General features: G+C 46.0%; 2 protein-coding genes across 2 annotated transcripts; one reads left to right on the forward strand and one right to left on the reverse strand.

The window, feature by feature from the left end:
- The first annotated feature begins 2,437 nt into the window (after positions 1–2,437).
- Positions 2,438–5,684, forward strand: LOC115317412 (P2X purinoceptor 7). The gene is made up of 4 exons (XM_040217901.2): positions 2,438–2,734; positions 2,803–3,018; positions 3,371–3,529; positions 5,507–5,684. Exons 1-4 carry the CDS (start codon positions 2,457–2,459, stop codon positions 5,682–5,684), a joined length of 831 nt encoding a protein of 276 aa, XP_040073835.2. The 5' UTR covers positions 2,438–2,456.
- A 1,273-nt stretch (positions 5,685–6,957) lies between these two features.
- LOC115318837 lies at positions 6,958–16,448 on the reverse strand. The gene is made up of 8 exons (XM_040214317.2): positions 15,976–16,448; positions 15,264–15,633; positions 10,928–11,104; positions 8,873–9,059; positions 8,049–8,291; positions 7,796–7,967; positions 7,587–7,735; positions 6,958–7,518 (listed from the first exon to the last, which is right to left on the reverse strand). Exons 1-8 carry the CDS (start codon positions 16,446–16,448, stop codon positions 7,337–7,339), a joined length of 1,953 nt encoding a protein of 650 aa, XP_040070251.1. The 3' UTR covers positions 6,958–7,336.

Raw genomic sequence — 16,448 nt, forward strand, 5'->3', positions numbered from 1 at the left:
CGTGGTTACACAGGATCCATGGGGACACGGCGGTCCCATTGACTTTGGCCATATGTGCCTGGGGCGGCACTGCTTCCCGAGTGCTAGCCAGTGCCAACCTCTGGAACATGGTCACGACACTGCCTCAGCATCCCAACATTGAGATACTGGAACTGGTAGCAGTGGTCTAGGAGAGCCAGAGGAATCACTGTAGTTGGATAGAAACATTGCAACAGATGCATCAGTCCTCTAGGCACAAAACATCTTACACCTTAGTCATATTATTCTTAAAATTGGAGATTCAATGGAGATGCAGAGCAGTTAAAATTTCACCACACAGCTAGCTTGGAACATTTCTTTGAAACTTCACAGAATGGCAAACAACTCTGTAGCTTCTAAACATAGTATTTACAGTGCTAGAAGCTGGCACTCTTGTCTCGTATCTAGAAACAGTTATTCAGTCATTTTCACCTCATCAAGGATGCACAATTGGGAAGATGATCAATCCAGTTGTTTTATTCACATTAAAGCGAATTAATGAATAACTTTAGAATGCTGACAGGAGCCATATCAGTTAGTTTTGAGTGACATTCAGTAAATGGAAGACAAGTGAATTTTTTTTTCTTTTTAATTTTGTGAGTTTCAAACAAGATAGCCTGCATTTTCTAAGAGCTAAAAAAACATGTAGGGATATTATTTCTACTAGTTCAAACTTTTTTTTTTTATTATTATTTTTTTTTTTTTTTTTGCAAAAAGGGTACTTACTATTTTTATTGTGCTTTGGTAGCCGCTGGTGCTGAAACTTGATGTCCCAGGTGGCATTCCTACAGCGATTCTCTATGACCTGAGGGAGTCCTGGGGCAGTTCGGTTATCCCGTGTGTGTTTAACCGTTCAGCGGTCGCGGCGGCGCTCACGATCTTCGGCCAGTCGCGTCGGAGGGATGCGATCACTTGGCAGTGGTTTGCCCCACGACGAGCAAGTTGGCGATGGTTCTGTCCTCCGCAGGAGAGTATGGCTTTGCAGCGCCGACTCACTTTGTCACTGGGGTGGTTAGGTGCACGCAAGTCACCTGGCCAACCAAGCACTCTATGTAACACAGACACACATTCACATCGCCGGCATCAGCCAAACGCCTGCTTGAAGACGCGGTACGTTAGTAGGTACGGTTAACGTCCCTGGATATTAGTGAAAAAACATCAAGGGACTTTAGGTACGGTAGCCTGTCTTCAAACCGAAGCTCGCGGAATGCTTCTACGACGGAGATGATGGACGGCCTTCTCAACAGGGGAGACGCTCGAACCAAGATCAATTCATACCGCCGTGATAGTGACGGCGGAAGCGCAATACGGCATCCAGGATCCCTCGCAGACGTAGAAGTGAGCACGGTGGCCGAAGATCGAGCGTGAGGGACAACCAGAGCAAGCAAGCACTACCGAAATTAACGAAAGAACTGTGTGAGCAAGCCGTCAGCTGTAGTGGCGGAGCGCGGGAGGCCCGGCTTACGGATCGGCTTATGACGACGTTAGGTTGACTAATGGATTTCGCCCCACGCTTCGCTTTATTTTTTCGTCAGAAACTACTGAGCGCAACTTTCTATCCCAGTTTTTTGTTATATTTTCTTGTCCCAGCAGACAAAACACACAAAAACAAGTGTTTTGCCGTGTTAAAATTGTTCATTTTCGAAAACGTGTTCTATGTGCACGAGACGAATTTGCGATCGCAATCGTAATAGACATCACTTAAATGCCCGATCCCCCAAAGGTCATCCTGGTGATATCCCACACTACCTGGTGATAGTTAGGGGGTAGAAAATTGGCTTAGAAGGGCGCGGGAAATCAAATCAAATGTTTGTCTTTCTTAGACTTAGGCTAGGTGGCGCAAGCTACCACCCGCTACAAAGGGTATAGCCAGTAACATCCATCCATCCATCCATTTTAGTTGTCGTCTGGCAGGTCCCATCCTGAATGTCATTTGAAAACCTGAATGTCATTTGGCGTAAATGCCATTTTAGCTGCCGTCTGACAGGGGTATTATAAATGAGCTAGTCCAATCAAATATCTAAGAAAACACGCTACGTCGCTGCGTTATCCACGCATTTGTGCACGCCTTAAAGGGGCACTGACACCCCAAAGGTCGTATTTTTTTTTATTGTCTAAAACGATGCAAGTTGCAGTCATAGACACGGAAAAAAAACCGCATCGCGAAAAAAAATTTTTCCGCGCGCGCGCGCGCCTTTTTAGTTTTGGCGTTTGATTCTCCCGCCTCTAGCCTCCTCCCTTCTTTTGATCGGTGACGTCAAAAATCATAAAATTTAGAAGCTTTGTAGGCGACATTTCTATAACATTTAATACCGGCATTCGTAAAACATGTTTTTTAATCCAATTTTGAACGTACTGCGCACGTTCTTTTAAAATATCCGAAATCGGGAGTCCGGAAGTTTTGAGGCCTCCTGGCTTTTTATCCACCCTCAGTTAAAATGGCGGAGCTCGGCATCTGTAGCAGGCTAGCAGTGAGAGCCGGGACTCGGGTAGCAGTGACCATAGTGAGGATGGTCGGAGAATCGGACGAAGTTCCCTTTTCGGTGCCCGACGACCTCTCAGACTTAGAAAAACAAATAGTCGAACGATCGAAACAACTGGGTTTGGTGCCTTATGATACCCCTGATCGGGAATGGGACGATCCGGATGACGCCGTCGCCGAGTCGTCGGAGCTCTCGCCCCACCCTGATTTGTGGCGTCTCGACAACACTGACTGGTGAGACCAATCTAAAAGTCATAGATCAGTTCACCCAAGTGATATTGTTATTTCGTGGCCTTCACTAGGTGCAGCTGCAGCCGATGTGCTGTGTTGCCCAGCTTCGTGCCCGACGAGTGCCGCTGCTGCAGGGATATGGGTCCCAAGTTGACTCGGATTCAGCGCCTGGGCTGCATCACGACGCACGAGGAGTTTCCCCTGGTGTGCCTCAACCTAGTGATGCTCAGGCTAGCCTACTTCGAGTTGCACGACCGAAGATTCGCCATGCACCACGACATGCATAGGTAATATATTCTGTATACTCGGCGAAGTTGATGCGATCTATCGGGCGTTCACGTTGGCCCTCTGAAGTGACCGAATAGCTTGGCTTTTTAACGTGTCACGCTGCTATTTATAGAGGTGCCCGCAGGTGGTTGGTAGATTAATTATTTCAAAGTAACGCACATAACACTCGTAAAAAAATGTTGTTCACAAATTTTTGCCAAGGCATCTTTTCGAAGTTATCAAAATTAATTTTGAGCCATTGTTGCGTTTATTACGACTGCTAAATGGGTCGAATAGATTCTACCCACCATGTGGCAGAAGAAACTGAAACTCTCCTAATGTTGTGATCTTTTTTTTCTTCTTTTCTTCCAGGCGTTATAGGTATGTTGCCTATCGCCGATTTGTGCGCTGGGTGTGGGGGCGACTTGGCAGGGGCAACAGGTTTGTCCTGCCTTCTTGTGTTGTGCGGACAATCAGGGAGGCATTTCCTAGTGAGGAGGAGACGGGGTTTAGGTACCCAAGGTTTCCAAGGTGAGTCTTGGTGCAACAATTTTACTTATGTTTATTTTCATATGCCACAAAACAACTATACAGTTTTCATTTCGTTGCATAAACCAACAGATGAAAAAATCGAAATATATTAAGTACTATACAGTTTTCATTTCGTTGCCTAAACCAACAGATGAAAAAATAGAAATATATTGAAGCACTATACAGTTTTCATTTCGTTGCATAAATTAACAGATGAAAACATAAAAATATATTGAAGCAGGAGCAAGCATTACACAATATATACAAGGCCATGTTGCTGCTCTACAGCAGAAAAATGCAGTTGACAAGAGAATGAACACTGAGAAAAGTTTGATGTCGTCTGTGAACAGCAATAGGGTACTGTCACAATCTCGATCAGGCTAGTAGCACTGCCGGATTCCCTAGTGGTAGTTGTCTGCTACCACGATCACCATCACGAGACATTAAAGCATTTCATCAGGTCCAGAAGTGAAAGTAACGTTGTCATGTTTCTGTTCAGCCAGTCATGTCCTGCTGGTCTTGCGGTCTATCTACACTTGTAACAACTGGCGGCGAGAAAAAGAATTCATTCAGGTTCTTCAGGCGTCGCAAGTTCTATCTACACTTGTAACAATTGGTGAAGAGAAAAAGAATTCATTCAGGTTCTTCAGGCATCGCAAGTTCTATCTACACTTGTAACAATTGGTGACGAGAAAAAGAATTAATTCAGGTTCTTCAGGCGTCGCAAGTTCTATCTACACTTGTAACAATTGGTGAAGAGAAAAAGAATTCATTCAGGTTCTTCAGGCATCGCAAGTTCTATCTACACTTGTAACAATTGGTGACGAGAAAAAGAATTAATTCAGGTTCTTCCCGCGTCGCAAGTTCTATCTACACTTGTAACAATTGGTGAAGAGAAAAAGAATTCATTCAGGTTCTTCAGGCGTCGCAAGTTCTATCTACACTTGTAACAATTGGTGACGAGAAAAAGAATTAATTCAGGTTCTTCCCGCGTCGCAAGTTCTATCTACACTTGTAACAATTGGTGAAGAGAAAAAGAATTCATTCAGGTTCTTCAGGCGTCGCAAGTTCTATCTACACTTGTAACAATTGGTGAAGAGAAAAAGAATTCATTCAGGTTCTTCAGGCATCGCAAGTTCTATCTACACTTGTAACAATTGGTGACGAGAAAAAGAATTAATTCAGGTTCTTCCCGCGTCGCAAGTTCTATCTACACTTGTAACAATTGGTGACGAGAAAAATAATAGACCGATCTCACCAGCCAGTTGGACTATGCCACCGCTGCCGCAATGCATCGAGGAAATTTTAGTCTAGTTGCGCGTGCGTCAACCTCGCTGGAGCTCTGTGTGTGCAGAGCACGAGACGGCAGGAGCCCTCTCGTGCACTGCCGTCTGCCTCTGGTGAACTAAAGTTATGGCGGCGTCACGCATGCGCCGAACGCTTAGTGAGAGCGGTCTATTTATTCAGGTTCTTCGGGCATTGCAAGTTCACGACATATTCTACAGCTATCAGGTTTTCTTCAAGCTTCTGAGTTAGCCATGCCTACATTCGGCAGAATTGAATCTTTTCAGAGAAAGGTGAGGAGAGGCCATCATACGTCAAACGTCTTGGAGCTTTCTTTTTTTTTTTTTTTTTTTCAACGAACAATGTTGAGGATGACAAGGAAAAGGACATTTTCTTTAGTTGCGACACAGAAACCTACTCCCTACTCCGAGATCTGGTGAAGCCCGCCAAACCACAACATAAGTCTTTAGGCAAAGTTCTTACCATTCTCGGGAGCCAGTACTGCCCCAAACCTTTTGGTATTGTTCAATGTTTTCGTTTCAATTTGCGTGTTCCCACAGAAGGGGAAACCGTAAGGAATTTTGTTGCAGCATTGAAGAGCCTGTTGGAGCACTGTAATTTTGGAACAGCGCTAAGAAACATGCCGAGAGATTGCATAGTCTGAGGAATAATCAGCATTACAATCTGGACCAGGCTCCTGGAGCAGCTGGACCTCATGTTCGAGGATGCTGTACAGACCGCTTTGGCCATGGAAGCAGCGAAGAAGGACACTGGAGAGATTTGCCAGGCAAGCTCTAGCAGCAATGCGTTCACGACTCACTGTGTCACGGCATTGGCGCGAGACGTCACCTGCTACTGCTGCGGAGATTAACTCCTTGCATACAGCTGCAAGCATGTGAATACCACGTGCAGCTACTGCAGCAAGCGGGTACACCTGTCGAAAGTGTAATTCAAAATAGAAGAACGCCCAGTCGTCCAAGAACAAACCTGCGAAGCAGCATTTTTCGGGGTCAGGACGCAAGTCCCGTCCACCTCAGACATTTCCAATGAACGTTCTTGATGACAACTTTGAAGATACCGGAGTGACATCGTCCCGAGGTTTTTGACATGTGGCAAATTGACAGCGCTGCGTCCTCACCGCCTTCCACCGTCACTGTGTGCAGCAAGCCACTTTGCATGGAGATGGATACAAAAGCAACTCTGTCCGTCATGTACAAAAAAAAAAACTGTTTTCAGGAGTACAGGAGATGGTTCGCCTACACTGCTTGGACGCAATTGGATTCGAGAGCTGGGAATCAATTTCTCGAAGGTGGAGGCAACCGTTCATTCCCTCTCGGATGTGAAAACTCTAGTTCACGAGTTATTGGAAGTCTTCGAGAAAAGTCTTAGCACCTTCAAGAGCACAGAAGCCACAATTCATGCACCCCACTTCAAGCCACGCCCGCTACTTTCTGATTTGAAAGATGGAGTTACGCAAGACCACCAGCGGCTAGAAAGAGAGGCTGTTTTTATACCGGTCAGAACTTCAACCTGGGCTGCACCCATTGTTCCTGTGGCAAAGAAGGATGGTCGTGTGAGGATTTGCTGAGATTTCAAAGTTACTGTAAATCAAGTGGCAACATTAGAGAAGTACCCCATTCTAAGAATCTAAGATCTGTGGGCCACGCTTTTTGGGGGCGAGAAATTTACAAAGTTGGATTTGAGGGATGCCTACCAGCAAGTAGTTCTCGAACAAGACTCCAAAAAGTATGTGACCATTTCAACACACATGGGCTTGTTCCAGTACACCCGTCTTCCTTTCGGAGTGTTGTCTGCTCCAGCTCTACCAGTAAGTAGTTCTCGAAGACTCCAAAAAGTATGTGACCATTTCAACACACAAGGGCTTGTTCCAGTACACCCGTCTTCCTTTCGGGGTGTCGTCTGCTCCAGCTATTTTCCAGTGAGAAATAGAGAACTTGTTTTTTGGATTGCCACACGTTGCTGTGTCTTTGACAACATTCTTGTCACTGGCAAGTCTGACCCGGATCACCTTCGCAATCTTCGTTCCATTCTTGCTCGTCTTCATTTCTGTTCAGCCGGCCACGTCCTGCTGGCTTTGCGGTCTATCTACACTTGTAAAAGGTACCATTACACAACAGAAAGCAAACTAGCTTGAGGTAGAGTTATATACAAGTACAGGGAAGAGCAGCGTTACTGGATCGGCTAAGTTGACAAGGTCAGAGAAAAAAGTGACGCGCTGCCATTCACTGCCGTGTAGCGGCATTCGTGTCACAGCCCACCCAACCCGCTCGGTCCAACGATTGGGTACCCTTGGACACACCGTGAAGTCACATAGTTTCTGTGTGGGCTTACAAAGTGTTTTACTAACAACTGTTGCATTGTGGTAATGTCCGGATTGGAAAGCCAGCCCACCCCGCTCGCATGAGCGGAGGGGGCTGGCTTTCCCAAGCGCGGCTAATGCGGAGCTTGACAACCGAGCCGATCTAGTAACGTTGGGGCAGAAAAGGTTGAATAGGATGGTGCCTAGGCCTTCCCGAACCGGGATTTGTGTACAGCTACCAAGTCTGCCTTAGACGGTCTGGGTTGCACCCTGGCAATCATGGGTGGAGGAGGGGGAGGAGTCAACAGCTCAGAAGCAGCTTCCCTGAAAGATGGCAGACGCTCGAGACGTTCAAGCACGTTCGTCATCAGTGTACTGATATACTCTGCAAAGAGAAGATTTCAGTGGTATTGGTTACACATTGAGTGAGAGTGAGATTTTGCGTATGTTTACCGAATTTTGCCCCTTCTGCCATTTGGAATGCCGCCAGATGGTCCTTCCTTGATTTTGATGCTTTGACCTTGTACCTGCCCTGGCCATCCTTGGTTGTGGCCTGCAGGCGTTTTGCATTTGCATTAAAATGCAGCACAGCCAGTAGGGTTCTGGAAGAGATTTACACACGTTCAGAGCAGTGTACAGATGTGAGGTGTGGCGTAGCATACCGGGCACGCATCCCCTCATAGGTGAATACGGTAGACTTTGGTGCGAATCCGATGAGCACACTATGGAATGACTCCAGGCTGTAGGTTTGGAAGGAAGGCGAAAGCTGCCTGATGTCCCGAAGCAGCAGTGGGGCAAGTGCAACTTTCATGAAAGCCTGGTATGCTGATGACTCTTTCGTATTATGCAAGAAAAGAAAAACAACATCTGTTAGTTGTCATCTCAGCTTCTGAACAGTTTCTAAAAAGAACCCACCTGCATTGAGCCACAACTTGTTGTGTAACGGCCCATGCATGCATCTTGAGATGGAGCCCTCATGCCCGTCATGAACGTTGATGATGTGGCGCGTGATTGTTTTCCACGCATCAAGCACCACTTGGCCATCGCCATTCCCAATAGCTGCACACCAGTACACGTGGTTCGTCACTTTTTCCATCCATCTTTTCAGATCTTTGTTCTGAGGGCGTTTGCTCGCTGCTCGCAGCTTGTTTGTGATGCCTGTAATGGATGGACAGAGTGAAGAAACGCTATAAAGTTTGACTGGTTTTAGTGCTTGGAACTAAGGAATTGTATTCGTAGAATGGAACAATGAGGATTGTAATTAGAACTCCAACAAGTAACTGACTGGTGAGCTTTATTCTGCACGACGAGGGTAAAGTAAATGCCGTGCTTGTAAGGCCCTTCCAAATCTTTCCTTATGAGAACAGTATTTCCCTGAATATTCATTACTGTAATATCCCGCCACACAGGTAGCTGGTTTATTATTTGCATCAAGTCTTCAATAGGCTTCATATTCATCCAACCAGCTATGTACAACATTTCGTTATATATTTTAGACCTGACGGGCACTTTTGACGCACATTCAATTGCACAGACATGCTTTCCCCAAGTACACACATTTTATGATAATATCAGATTTACGGAGGTAACATCCAGCCCTCAACTGCAACCCCTATTATCCACATCTGATCTGCTAGCAGCAAAGTTTATTATATATACCGGCATCTACCAGTTTTGTTTTGTGTACTTTTGTATATGTCCAGGTAGCTGCAGGTGTTCAGAGCTCTGTTATTCCATACCCTTTGCAAAGTGCCACACATCGAAGTAGTGGCTGACATCGGGATGATTAGTTGCCATCTCTTTCTTGATTGACACATGCCGATCTGTGGTGAATGATAACACATCTATGTTGTTTTCTTGCAGGTAGTTGAAGCCTCTCATGAAGCCAACCTTCTCCATGTGCGAGCTTGCCTGCACTGCGTCATTCTAGTGAAGAAAGAAAAAAAAAAAAAGCAAGGGAGTTGTACACAATTGCCAAGAACCTCTCTAAAAAAGGCAACTCTGGTTGAAAATGAAATTAAAGTAAGTTACTGGTGTCGCTTTAGTAGCACGAAATATGATCATAGCTGAAATATTATGTCAAAGTGAAACCGCATTCTCCCATAAAACTTATTTTAAAGATGCGACCAGCTGCTCTTTAGCACGCGGCAAGCAGGATAGCTTTTAATCAAGGAAAACTGGTGCAGCATCTGTGTGACGTCATGCCACGGTGGAGTTGCAGTTCATTGGTTGTACCGCAGCACCCTTGTGACGTCACGTTGCAGCCGTACGGCTGATGACCAGTGTTGCCACCCTCTAGCAAGTACTTTTGGTTTTGCCGTAGACGACCAAAAGCAAACTTTGAGCCGTAATATTTATAAACTATGCGCAATATAAAAAAAAATTGTACCTTGTTATTCAGGGACACTGGTTTACCTAAAAACAGTCGTAATCCCAAAATAAGAAATATATTGACCACAGTTGCCCTTCTCTTAGCCCATTCGGTACAGCATGCAGCGTGCACTGCCGGGCCCTCCACATGACAGGCTGTTCCACCTAAAGCTGAGCTACTCCTTGCACGAATCTTTTGCTTCTCTAACATGCTTTCCAGCAAGCATAAATGAAAAGAGGACGAAATAAGGAAACATGTTTTTTTACAACCTGGAATGCTTTGCTCATTCCTCGTCTAGCAACAGTTCTGACGATGATGCGCCACAGTTAGGAGTACCTTTCTGTAGTTGCGACTCACAAGTCCTTTTAAAGTGTATTTGTTGTTGGCAGAATTCTCCGAAATGGTGCTACCATCACAAGAATTCCCCTCATCTTCGTTATTTAAAAAAATAATGTCTAGGTCTTCATGATGTCATCGTCGGAACGACTATGCCGACTGCTCGTCGCTGCAATTTTTCTTCTAATAAACAACAAGCACCCCAAAAAACATGCAGACTATTGACATTAAAACAGAACGTAAGGGCGCAGGTGAGGTGGTTACATCAGTCGGTAATATATCCAACTTCACTACAAGTTACTGTAAAATGCTATTTATTTATGTTTAGAAATAGAGTGAGTCAATCATATCAACTTTCCCATTACACAAGTACATCATTCGTAACATTCTTGTAGACAGCTATGTCTCGTTTACATTGACGCCTTGTTATGTAGACATTTTTTGGGGTACTGGTCTCAGCTCACTAAGTTCTGTCCCATCAATATAGGAATCTGCAGTCCAGAGTATAGACAGCTAGTTTGGAAACTGGGCAGATAGATGCATTTTCGTCTCATTATTTTACACTGGTTCTCTAAAAACGTTCACAAAGGTCCAAAGAGAAAATATACTAGTTGAAGCCCCAGGACACAGAGTGTATGCAGAGCTCCAGTATTGCCAATCTTGTCATAAAAACCCGTAACAAGGTAGGCTCATTTTGGCTTTCCTTTGGCACTATGCACAGGCACGGTAGAAGAATAGAGGAGGAGTCTGAACTGTGTGGGATCGCAACGGAGCAAACCTCGTCTCCTTCCACCATGTGCACGGGCAACGGTTGCCATAGCAACCTGTCGTTGCAGCTCAACTGGTCGTATCGCAGTCCGTTATAGCAAAATGGAAATTTCTGAACCTGCCTTTCTTAGCTGACCGTTGTGATTGTTACCGCTCACACTTATCCATTCCGATAAGCCATAAACGTAAGGTTCGTTGTAAATGGATGCAAGATGGATTTGTAGAAATTGTTTCCACAATTCTTCCGTGCTGTAGTGATAATTTGAAGTTTTAGCTAACATGGAGGCTGGAACACAGATGAATGAATAAAATTGTTCACCTCACCAACTTGAACTTGCTCTGTGTGCACAATCTTGTTCAGGGTGTTGGAGTAAAAGCTGTATGTGCCATACTTAGCGCTAAATCCGGGGGAGTCGCAACGTCCATCACCCGATAAATGGGCGCCTCCTGCACTTCTCATCTCCTCAAGGATGCATTCCTGCTCGGCGTTCCAGACCTGAATGACATGAATCATTTTATTTCTGCAATATAATTAACGAAACTCCACATTGAGAGCCCGTGACTGAGAACAGAAAGAAAGACAAACAGCGGTTGCATTAAAATGGTGATTTGGGCTAGTTGGTTCATTATCACGCACAAAGTGCCGAAACTAACAAGGACAATAAGAAGGAGTTGAAACTACACAAGGACAATAAAAGAAAAAAAGTCGAAACGGGGCACCTTTACAGCTAAGATTTATGGGAAAACCCAATCTCTTTATACTCGTAGCAGAATACACAGTCACGCCTGTGTGTGGTGTAGCCCGTGGCAAAAAGGCTTACTCTTTTGCCGATAATGACACGGACGTGTCACTAATACAATTTATACATTTTTCTGTTATATCAAAGGCCTCGTACAGCTCCCTAGATATCCAACTGGAATATGATGGCGTACAGGAGCAGTATCTGCAACGTGTAGCAAGGTGTCCTTGGGGGGGGGCTGTCCGTGTAACCGCTGTATGTTTGCGCTTGCAATTATTAAAACATCTGCCCATATGGCTGACGATCTGCATGACATGGGAATTTCATATACCAGTCCCGTGGCGCATTCTGTGAACTTGTTGCAGTGCTTTGTATCACAAGGATCTGTGGACTTTGAGGGAACTGTTGATTTTGCGGCCCACTCGTGATAGCTTATTGGGTGTCGAAAAAGAAATGGGTGCATCGTATCGATCGGCAACCTTTTTAAGATTGCGGGTTAATGAGTGCTCATGCAGGATTCGCCTAATCTCTTTCCTGAGGTTGCTTCGGTGTCCCTTCTTTCCTATTAAGCTGTCCGCCACCTCCGCCAGAGTGCTCCGACGGTAGCCCGCTTTCTGCAACCGACACACACATACACATAGGCACAAAGAGACAATGTTTCGAGGCGTTACTTAAAAGGTCCTGTGCACATAGTGCTCAAGAGATCTTCACGGAACAGGTAGCATGGTTGCAGAAACCGGGCTGCTGTAGGAGCGCTCTGGCGGAAGTGGTGGACAGCCTAATAAAAAAAGATGAAGGGAGACTGAGGCAACCTCGGAAAAGAGACTCTGCAAGTCCTGCGGTAATCCTGTGCTTGTACTCATTAATCCACAATCTTAAAAAGGTTGCCGATCGGTACGATGCACTCATTGTTTTTTCTGCACGCAATAAGCTATCACAAATGTGCCGCAAAATCAACAATTTCCGAAATTCCAGATTCTTGCGATACAAAGCACTACAACAGGTTCACAGAATGCACCACGGGACTGGTATATGAAAGTGCCATGTCATGCAGATCGTCGTACATCGGCCACACGGGCAGATATTTTATTAATCACAAGCGCGAACATGCTGCGCCTACACGAAGAGCCCTGTCAGGACACCTTGCTACACATTGCAGCCTCTGCTCCTGTGCACTAGGTCCAACACTATAATCTGGACAATGTTAAATTTGAAAACCTCACGGTATAAGAGTTTATTCTGTTTTTATTTTATTTATTACTGCAGACCCCACACAATTCTAGCAGGGAGAAAGAAAGCAATGCTGGTGTCCCTGCAAATCTGGTATGAACCAAAGGAAGCCTCGCATGTAAGGCGAAAATAGTCAGTCAAAGCTCTCGAGTTTAGTAGTCGAGTGGAAGTTTCCAATTCAATTTTGTCCAGATTTCAATAGTGGACCCAGTATGTGATTTAACACTGCAATACTGCTGCAGGATGACATTTCGGCATCAAATGTGAGTAACTGTTAGTGGGTAAAAAATATGTTCATTATGCTAGTGACTGCAGTACATGAGAGGCTCGCAAACATTAAAGGCCCGTTCACACAGTTGCGTTCGGAGCGACCACTACGCTTACGAACTAATGCAACCGGTTGGAACGACGAGTTACCATAGCAACGAAGCGCCAAACGGTCGTTTTGTTCGTGTTCGTTCGCAACGCAAGGAGTTGAGCCTGGCTGAACTTTTTCGTTACGTTCGGGAACGACGGGAGCGACAGACCAATCACAAATCGAAGAGAGCTTGGTCGCGCGCGTTGCATGCCGGTCGTCCCGGGCTCCTTCGAGCTGTAAACATGGCGTCCGTGGTGATCGTCGACGTAGACGGCGTGGTGGAAGCTCATCCTTCCCCGTAAAAGCACTATCCTTGACTGTGAATTTTCGTCGTGTGTCGTTATGATAGCCCAGCACGTACTAGAAGGGAAGATCCACCTACTCGTGCGGCGATCTCGTGGCGGCACTCTCAAGACAGCAGAAACGCCCGTGCCGTTGTGTTTGTTTACTTCGACTACAGTGGTGCTTTCTTAGCATTTGTGTCCTCGCACATCGCCCGGATTTTTGGCGCATTTCATGCGTGTGCTTAAGTTCAAGGTATTACTGGTGCGTGCCGTATAAAGGGTGCAAATTTTCACGCTTTTTCATCGCCCGAAAAAGGTGATTAGTGTTAGCAATCCTGAACGCTCGCAACGTCTGTCAAATTATATTTCTACGTAGCGTTGCTAAGATTACATCATCTTTTATAATTGTAGAAATGGCGTGTGGTGAGATTTCTACTGTTGGCAAAGTCGTGTATTAAAGTTGTGATCGTGCAAGACGGCGTACTGCATCTTTTTCTTTTTCTAATGCACTACCCTGCAAGCGTATCCTGAAAAAAAAAAAAAAAGAGTAATAAAGCTTGAGGTCATAGAAGACGGTCTATTTTCTGTTACGCAAGTGAGTGGCAGTGCGTCCCCTTCTTTATAGAGGCACCGTTGACACAGCTGACGGCAACGGAGAGGCGGTTGCCGTGCTGCCGACCCGCTGCGCTTGTTGCAGTGGCAGAGCAGTGTACGCGCGGCACAGAGCGGTCGTTGCGGTCGCTGCGATCACGACGGACGCAGTCGCGGATAACGGGTTCGTTTTAGATGTCTGAAACAGCCTTTACAAAGCTATTGTAGGCGCACAGCAGATCTTCGTGATTGTACGCCGTAGCCGAAACCTCGGGCTGCTCTGGTGAGGGCCCGGTCACTGATCTCTATTGTAGTAGGCTGGATCGCGGACCGCGGCCTCGGCAGCTGGGGCCGAGTGTCGCCATCGGCGGCCATTGATTGACACCAGCCAATGCATGGGACTCTATGAGAAGAACGAGAAAAAGTGCCGCTTTTCTCGTTTCTAAGCTGTTGTAGCACTGAAACTTTTAAGATGCTTTTCGATAAGCCCGTCAGATAGTTTGCATACAAATATTAAAACTGATAGCCCTCGCAGTTCTTTTAAAGAAATATTTTGTGGTCGAGAGTGACTCCGCTGTAGTACAGCTCAATGAGGCAAGAGTTACCTAAAGTTACCGCGGAGTGGGTGGCGGTTTTGTTGAGTTGGGTTTAGCAGACGAGGAGCTCGAAGGCTTTGCCACGCGGAATTTGCTCACTCCCAGAAAGCCGCTGTCGAGATGGAACTTCTTTGTCATTCATCAACTTCTGGGCTTCCCCGAGGACGGTCTCATTGACAGCAAGTTTCTTTGCTTACTACACTACGAGAGCCGTAGGCGCTCCGGTACGTTTCCCTTTTTTTCATCAGCGTTCGAACATTTGACAAATACCGATTCAATCTCCAAACACTCGACATAAGGACCGCAGCTCACCATAAAACACTCGCCTTTGAGCACAGCGTACATGCTTCAATATTCTTACTTGTGTGCGTTTCTCCCATAGACTTGCGTGTATTGCCTGGTGTCAAGCAATAGCCGCCGGTGGCGACACCGACGGGCTCCCGATCCGTGATCCAGCCTACTACAATAGAGATCAGCGGCCCCGCTACCCTGCGTCGGGTAGGAAACCGTCCGCCATGTTTGTAAGCGTAGCTGGGTTGCTTACTATTGGCTAGGAGCAAGAGCTGAAACTCGTTTCTCATTGGCTGTTGATTCGTGTGGTTGCATGCGGTTGCATGTGTGTGTACACGTCGCGCACAGTTGTCGTTGATGTCGCAGCAGTTGCATTCGTTCGTAAGCATAGTGGTCGCTCCGAACGCAGGTGTGTGAACGGGCCTTAACAAAATCTTGATATGAACGTCCGTTATTTTGAATGGTGGTCTGAGGTGGTGAGGACCATATCTTGTAGATTCTGGGTGTGATTGTCACCCATTATGAACACTGTCCATCATAACATAGTATTGAAAAAGAGACTTACCCTGGCTATTGAAGGCAGAAGATAATGCTTTTGATATCTGTAGTAGGTGCGGTCGGAGATGACTTGAATGTTGATGTGCCGCAGCATCCTCAGTGTTACAACAGGGCTTGCCCCACTGAAGAGAACTGCGGCGGAGAGAAGAAGGCTTCCCACGTTCCTCCCCGACACACTGGGCTCACTTGTCCACTTCCTGACATGTCCATCTTGGCACTGTGTGGTCACTGTCAGGCAAGTGCCGTCAGGATGCAGTTCCGCTGTGCAGGGCTTGTGGCACTCTCTACAAAACTTGAACAGCACCAACAAGGATCCTTCATAGATTATATATTTCCTTTCCTTGTCGGGTGTCGGAGCTGTGCTTTTGCCTGCAGACCTTTAGAGTTAAAAAAAGAAGGAACATATAATGTTGAATGCTTTGTGCATCATGCTAAAACTACTTGTAAAACTAATGATTCTTTATTTGAGATTTCAAATAAAGCCATGTATGGATAAATATCTGAGGCAGGAAAATGGGGGGACTAGAGTTATGTGCTGTGCAAACTAGTGCAGCTTGGTGGTCAGATTGTGAAACACAGGAAGTGGCATTCCAAAGCAATTAGCACCATAACTGAGACAGTGTATGAAGTAAACCAAACAGTTATGATAAAATTTGCAAATTACATAACTTAGAATAAATTATTTAGAGCTTCATTGCAGTATATCAAGCAAGGCGAACCTGTTAATGCTGTCTTCTTCCGAGGGGTAGTATGTGTCATCTGCGGCATCGTATGGCTCTGCTTCAGAAGGGGGGTCGGCTTCAGAGAAAAGGTAACCTTCAGAGGGCGGGTCTGCTTCTGAGGGGAGGCCATCCTCAAAGGCAGGGTCGGCTTCAAGGCAGCAATCTCCTTCAGTGGGGAAGTCGTCTCCAGGAAGCTCCGAGGGCAGTTTTATCTCTGAAGGCAGCTCTACCTCCATGTCTTGTTCCGTTTCACAGAACAACCAGTCAATCCCTGCCAGTGTGGCTGGCCCAGGTTCCACTTGAGGCTGCGGTTCCTCTGTGGGCTGAACCTGATATGCCGGATCGATAAATGGAACCGGTGATGTTGGTCCAAAGTCAAAGGGACAGATCTCCAGTGCGGCAGGCGAAGATGTCCGCATGTAATCAGTCTGAGTGCCACGGCTGACTAGAACCTTGAACTCTGTCAGCAT

The sequence above is a fragment of the Ixodes scapularis genome, unplaced genomic scaffold, assembly GCF_016920785.2.
Source record: "Ixodes scapularis isolate PalLabHiFi unplaced genomic scaffold, ASM1692078v2 PGA_scaffold11__112_contigs__length_91849675, whole genome shotgun sequence".
NCBI classification, from domain to species: domain Eukaryota; kingdom Metazoa; phylum Arthropoda; class Arachnida; order Ixodida; family Ixodidae; genus Ixodes; species Ixodes scapularis.

What these genes read in the sequence shown, in the direction of transcription:
- LOC115318837 (XM_040214317.2), bottom strand. Translation starts at nt 16,448, where the DNA reads ATGCTGACAGAGTTCAAGGTTCTAGTCAGCCGTGGCACTCAGACTGAT. An exon ending in AGCAAGTTCAAGTTGGTGAG is followed by an intron (nt 9,060 to 10,927) that starts GTGAACAATTTT and finishes TTTCTTCACTAG; the next exon opens with AATGACGCAGTGCAGGCAAG. An exon ending in GGCAGAAGGGGCAAAATTCG is followed by an intron (nt 7,519 to 7,586) that starts GTAAACATACGC and finishes TTCTCTTTGCAG; the next exon opens with AGTATATCAGTACACTGATG.
- LOC115317412 (XM_040217901.2), top strand. Translation starts at nt 2,457, where the DNA reads ATGGCGGAGCTCGGCATCTGTAGCAGGCTAGCAGTGAGAGCCGGGACT. An exon ending in CGTCTCGACAACACTGACTG is followed by an intron (nt 2,735 to 2,802) that starts GTGAGACCAATC and finishes GGCCTTCACTAG; the next exon opens with GTGCAGCTGCAGCCGATGTG. An exon ending in AGGTACCCAAGGTTTCCAAG is followed by an intron (nt 3,530 to 5,506) that starts GTGAGTCTTGGT and finishes AATCTGGACCAG; the next exon opens with GCTCCTGGAGCAGCTGGACC.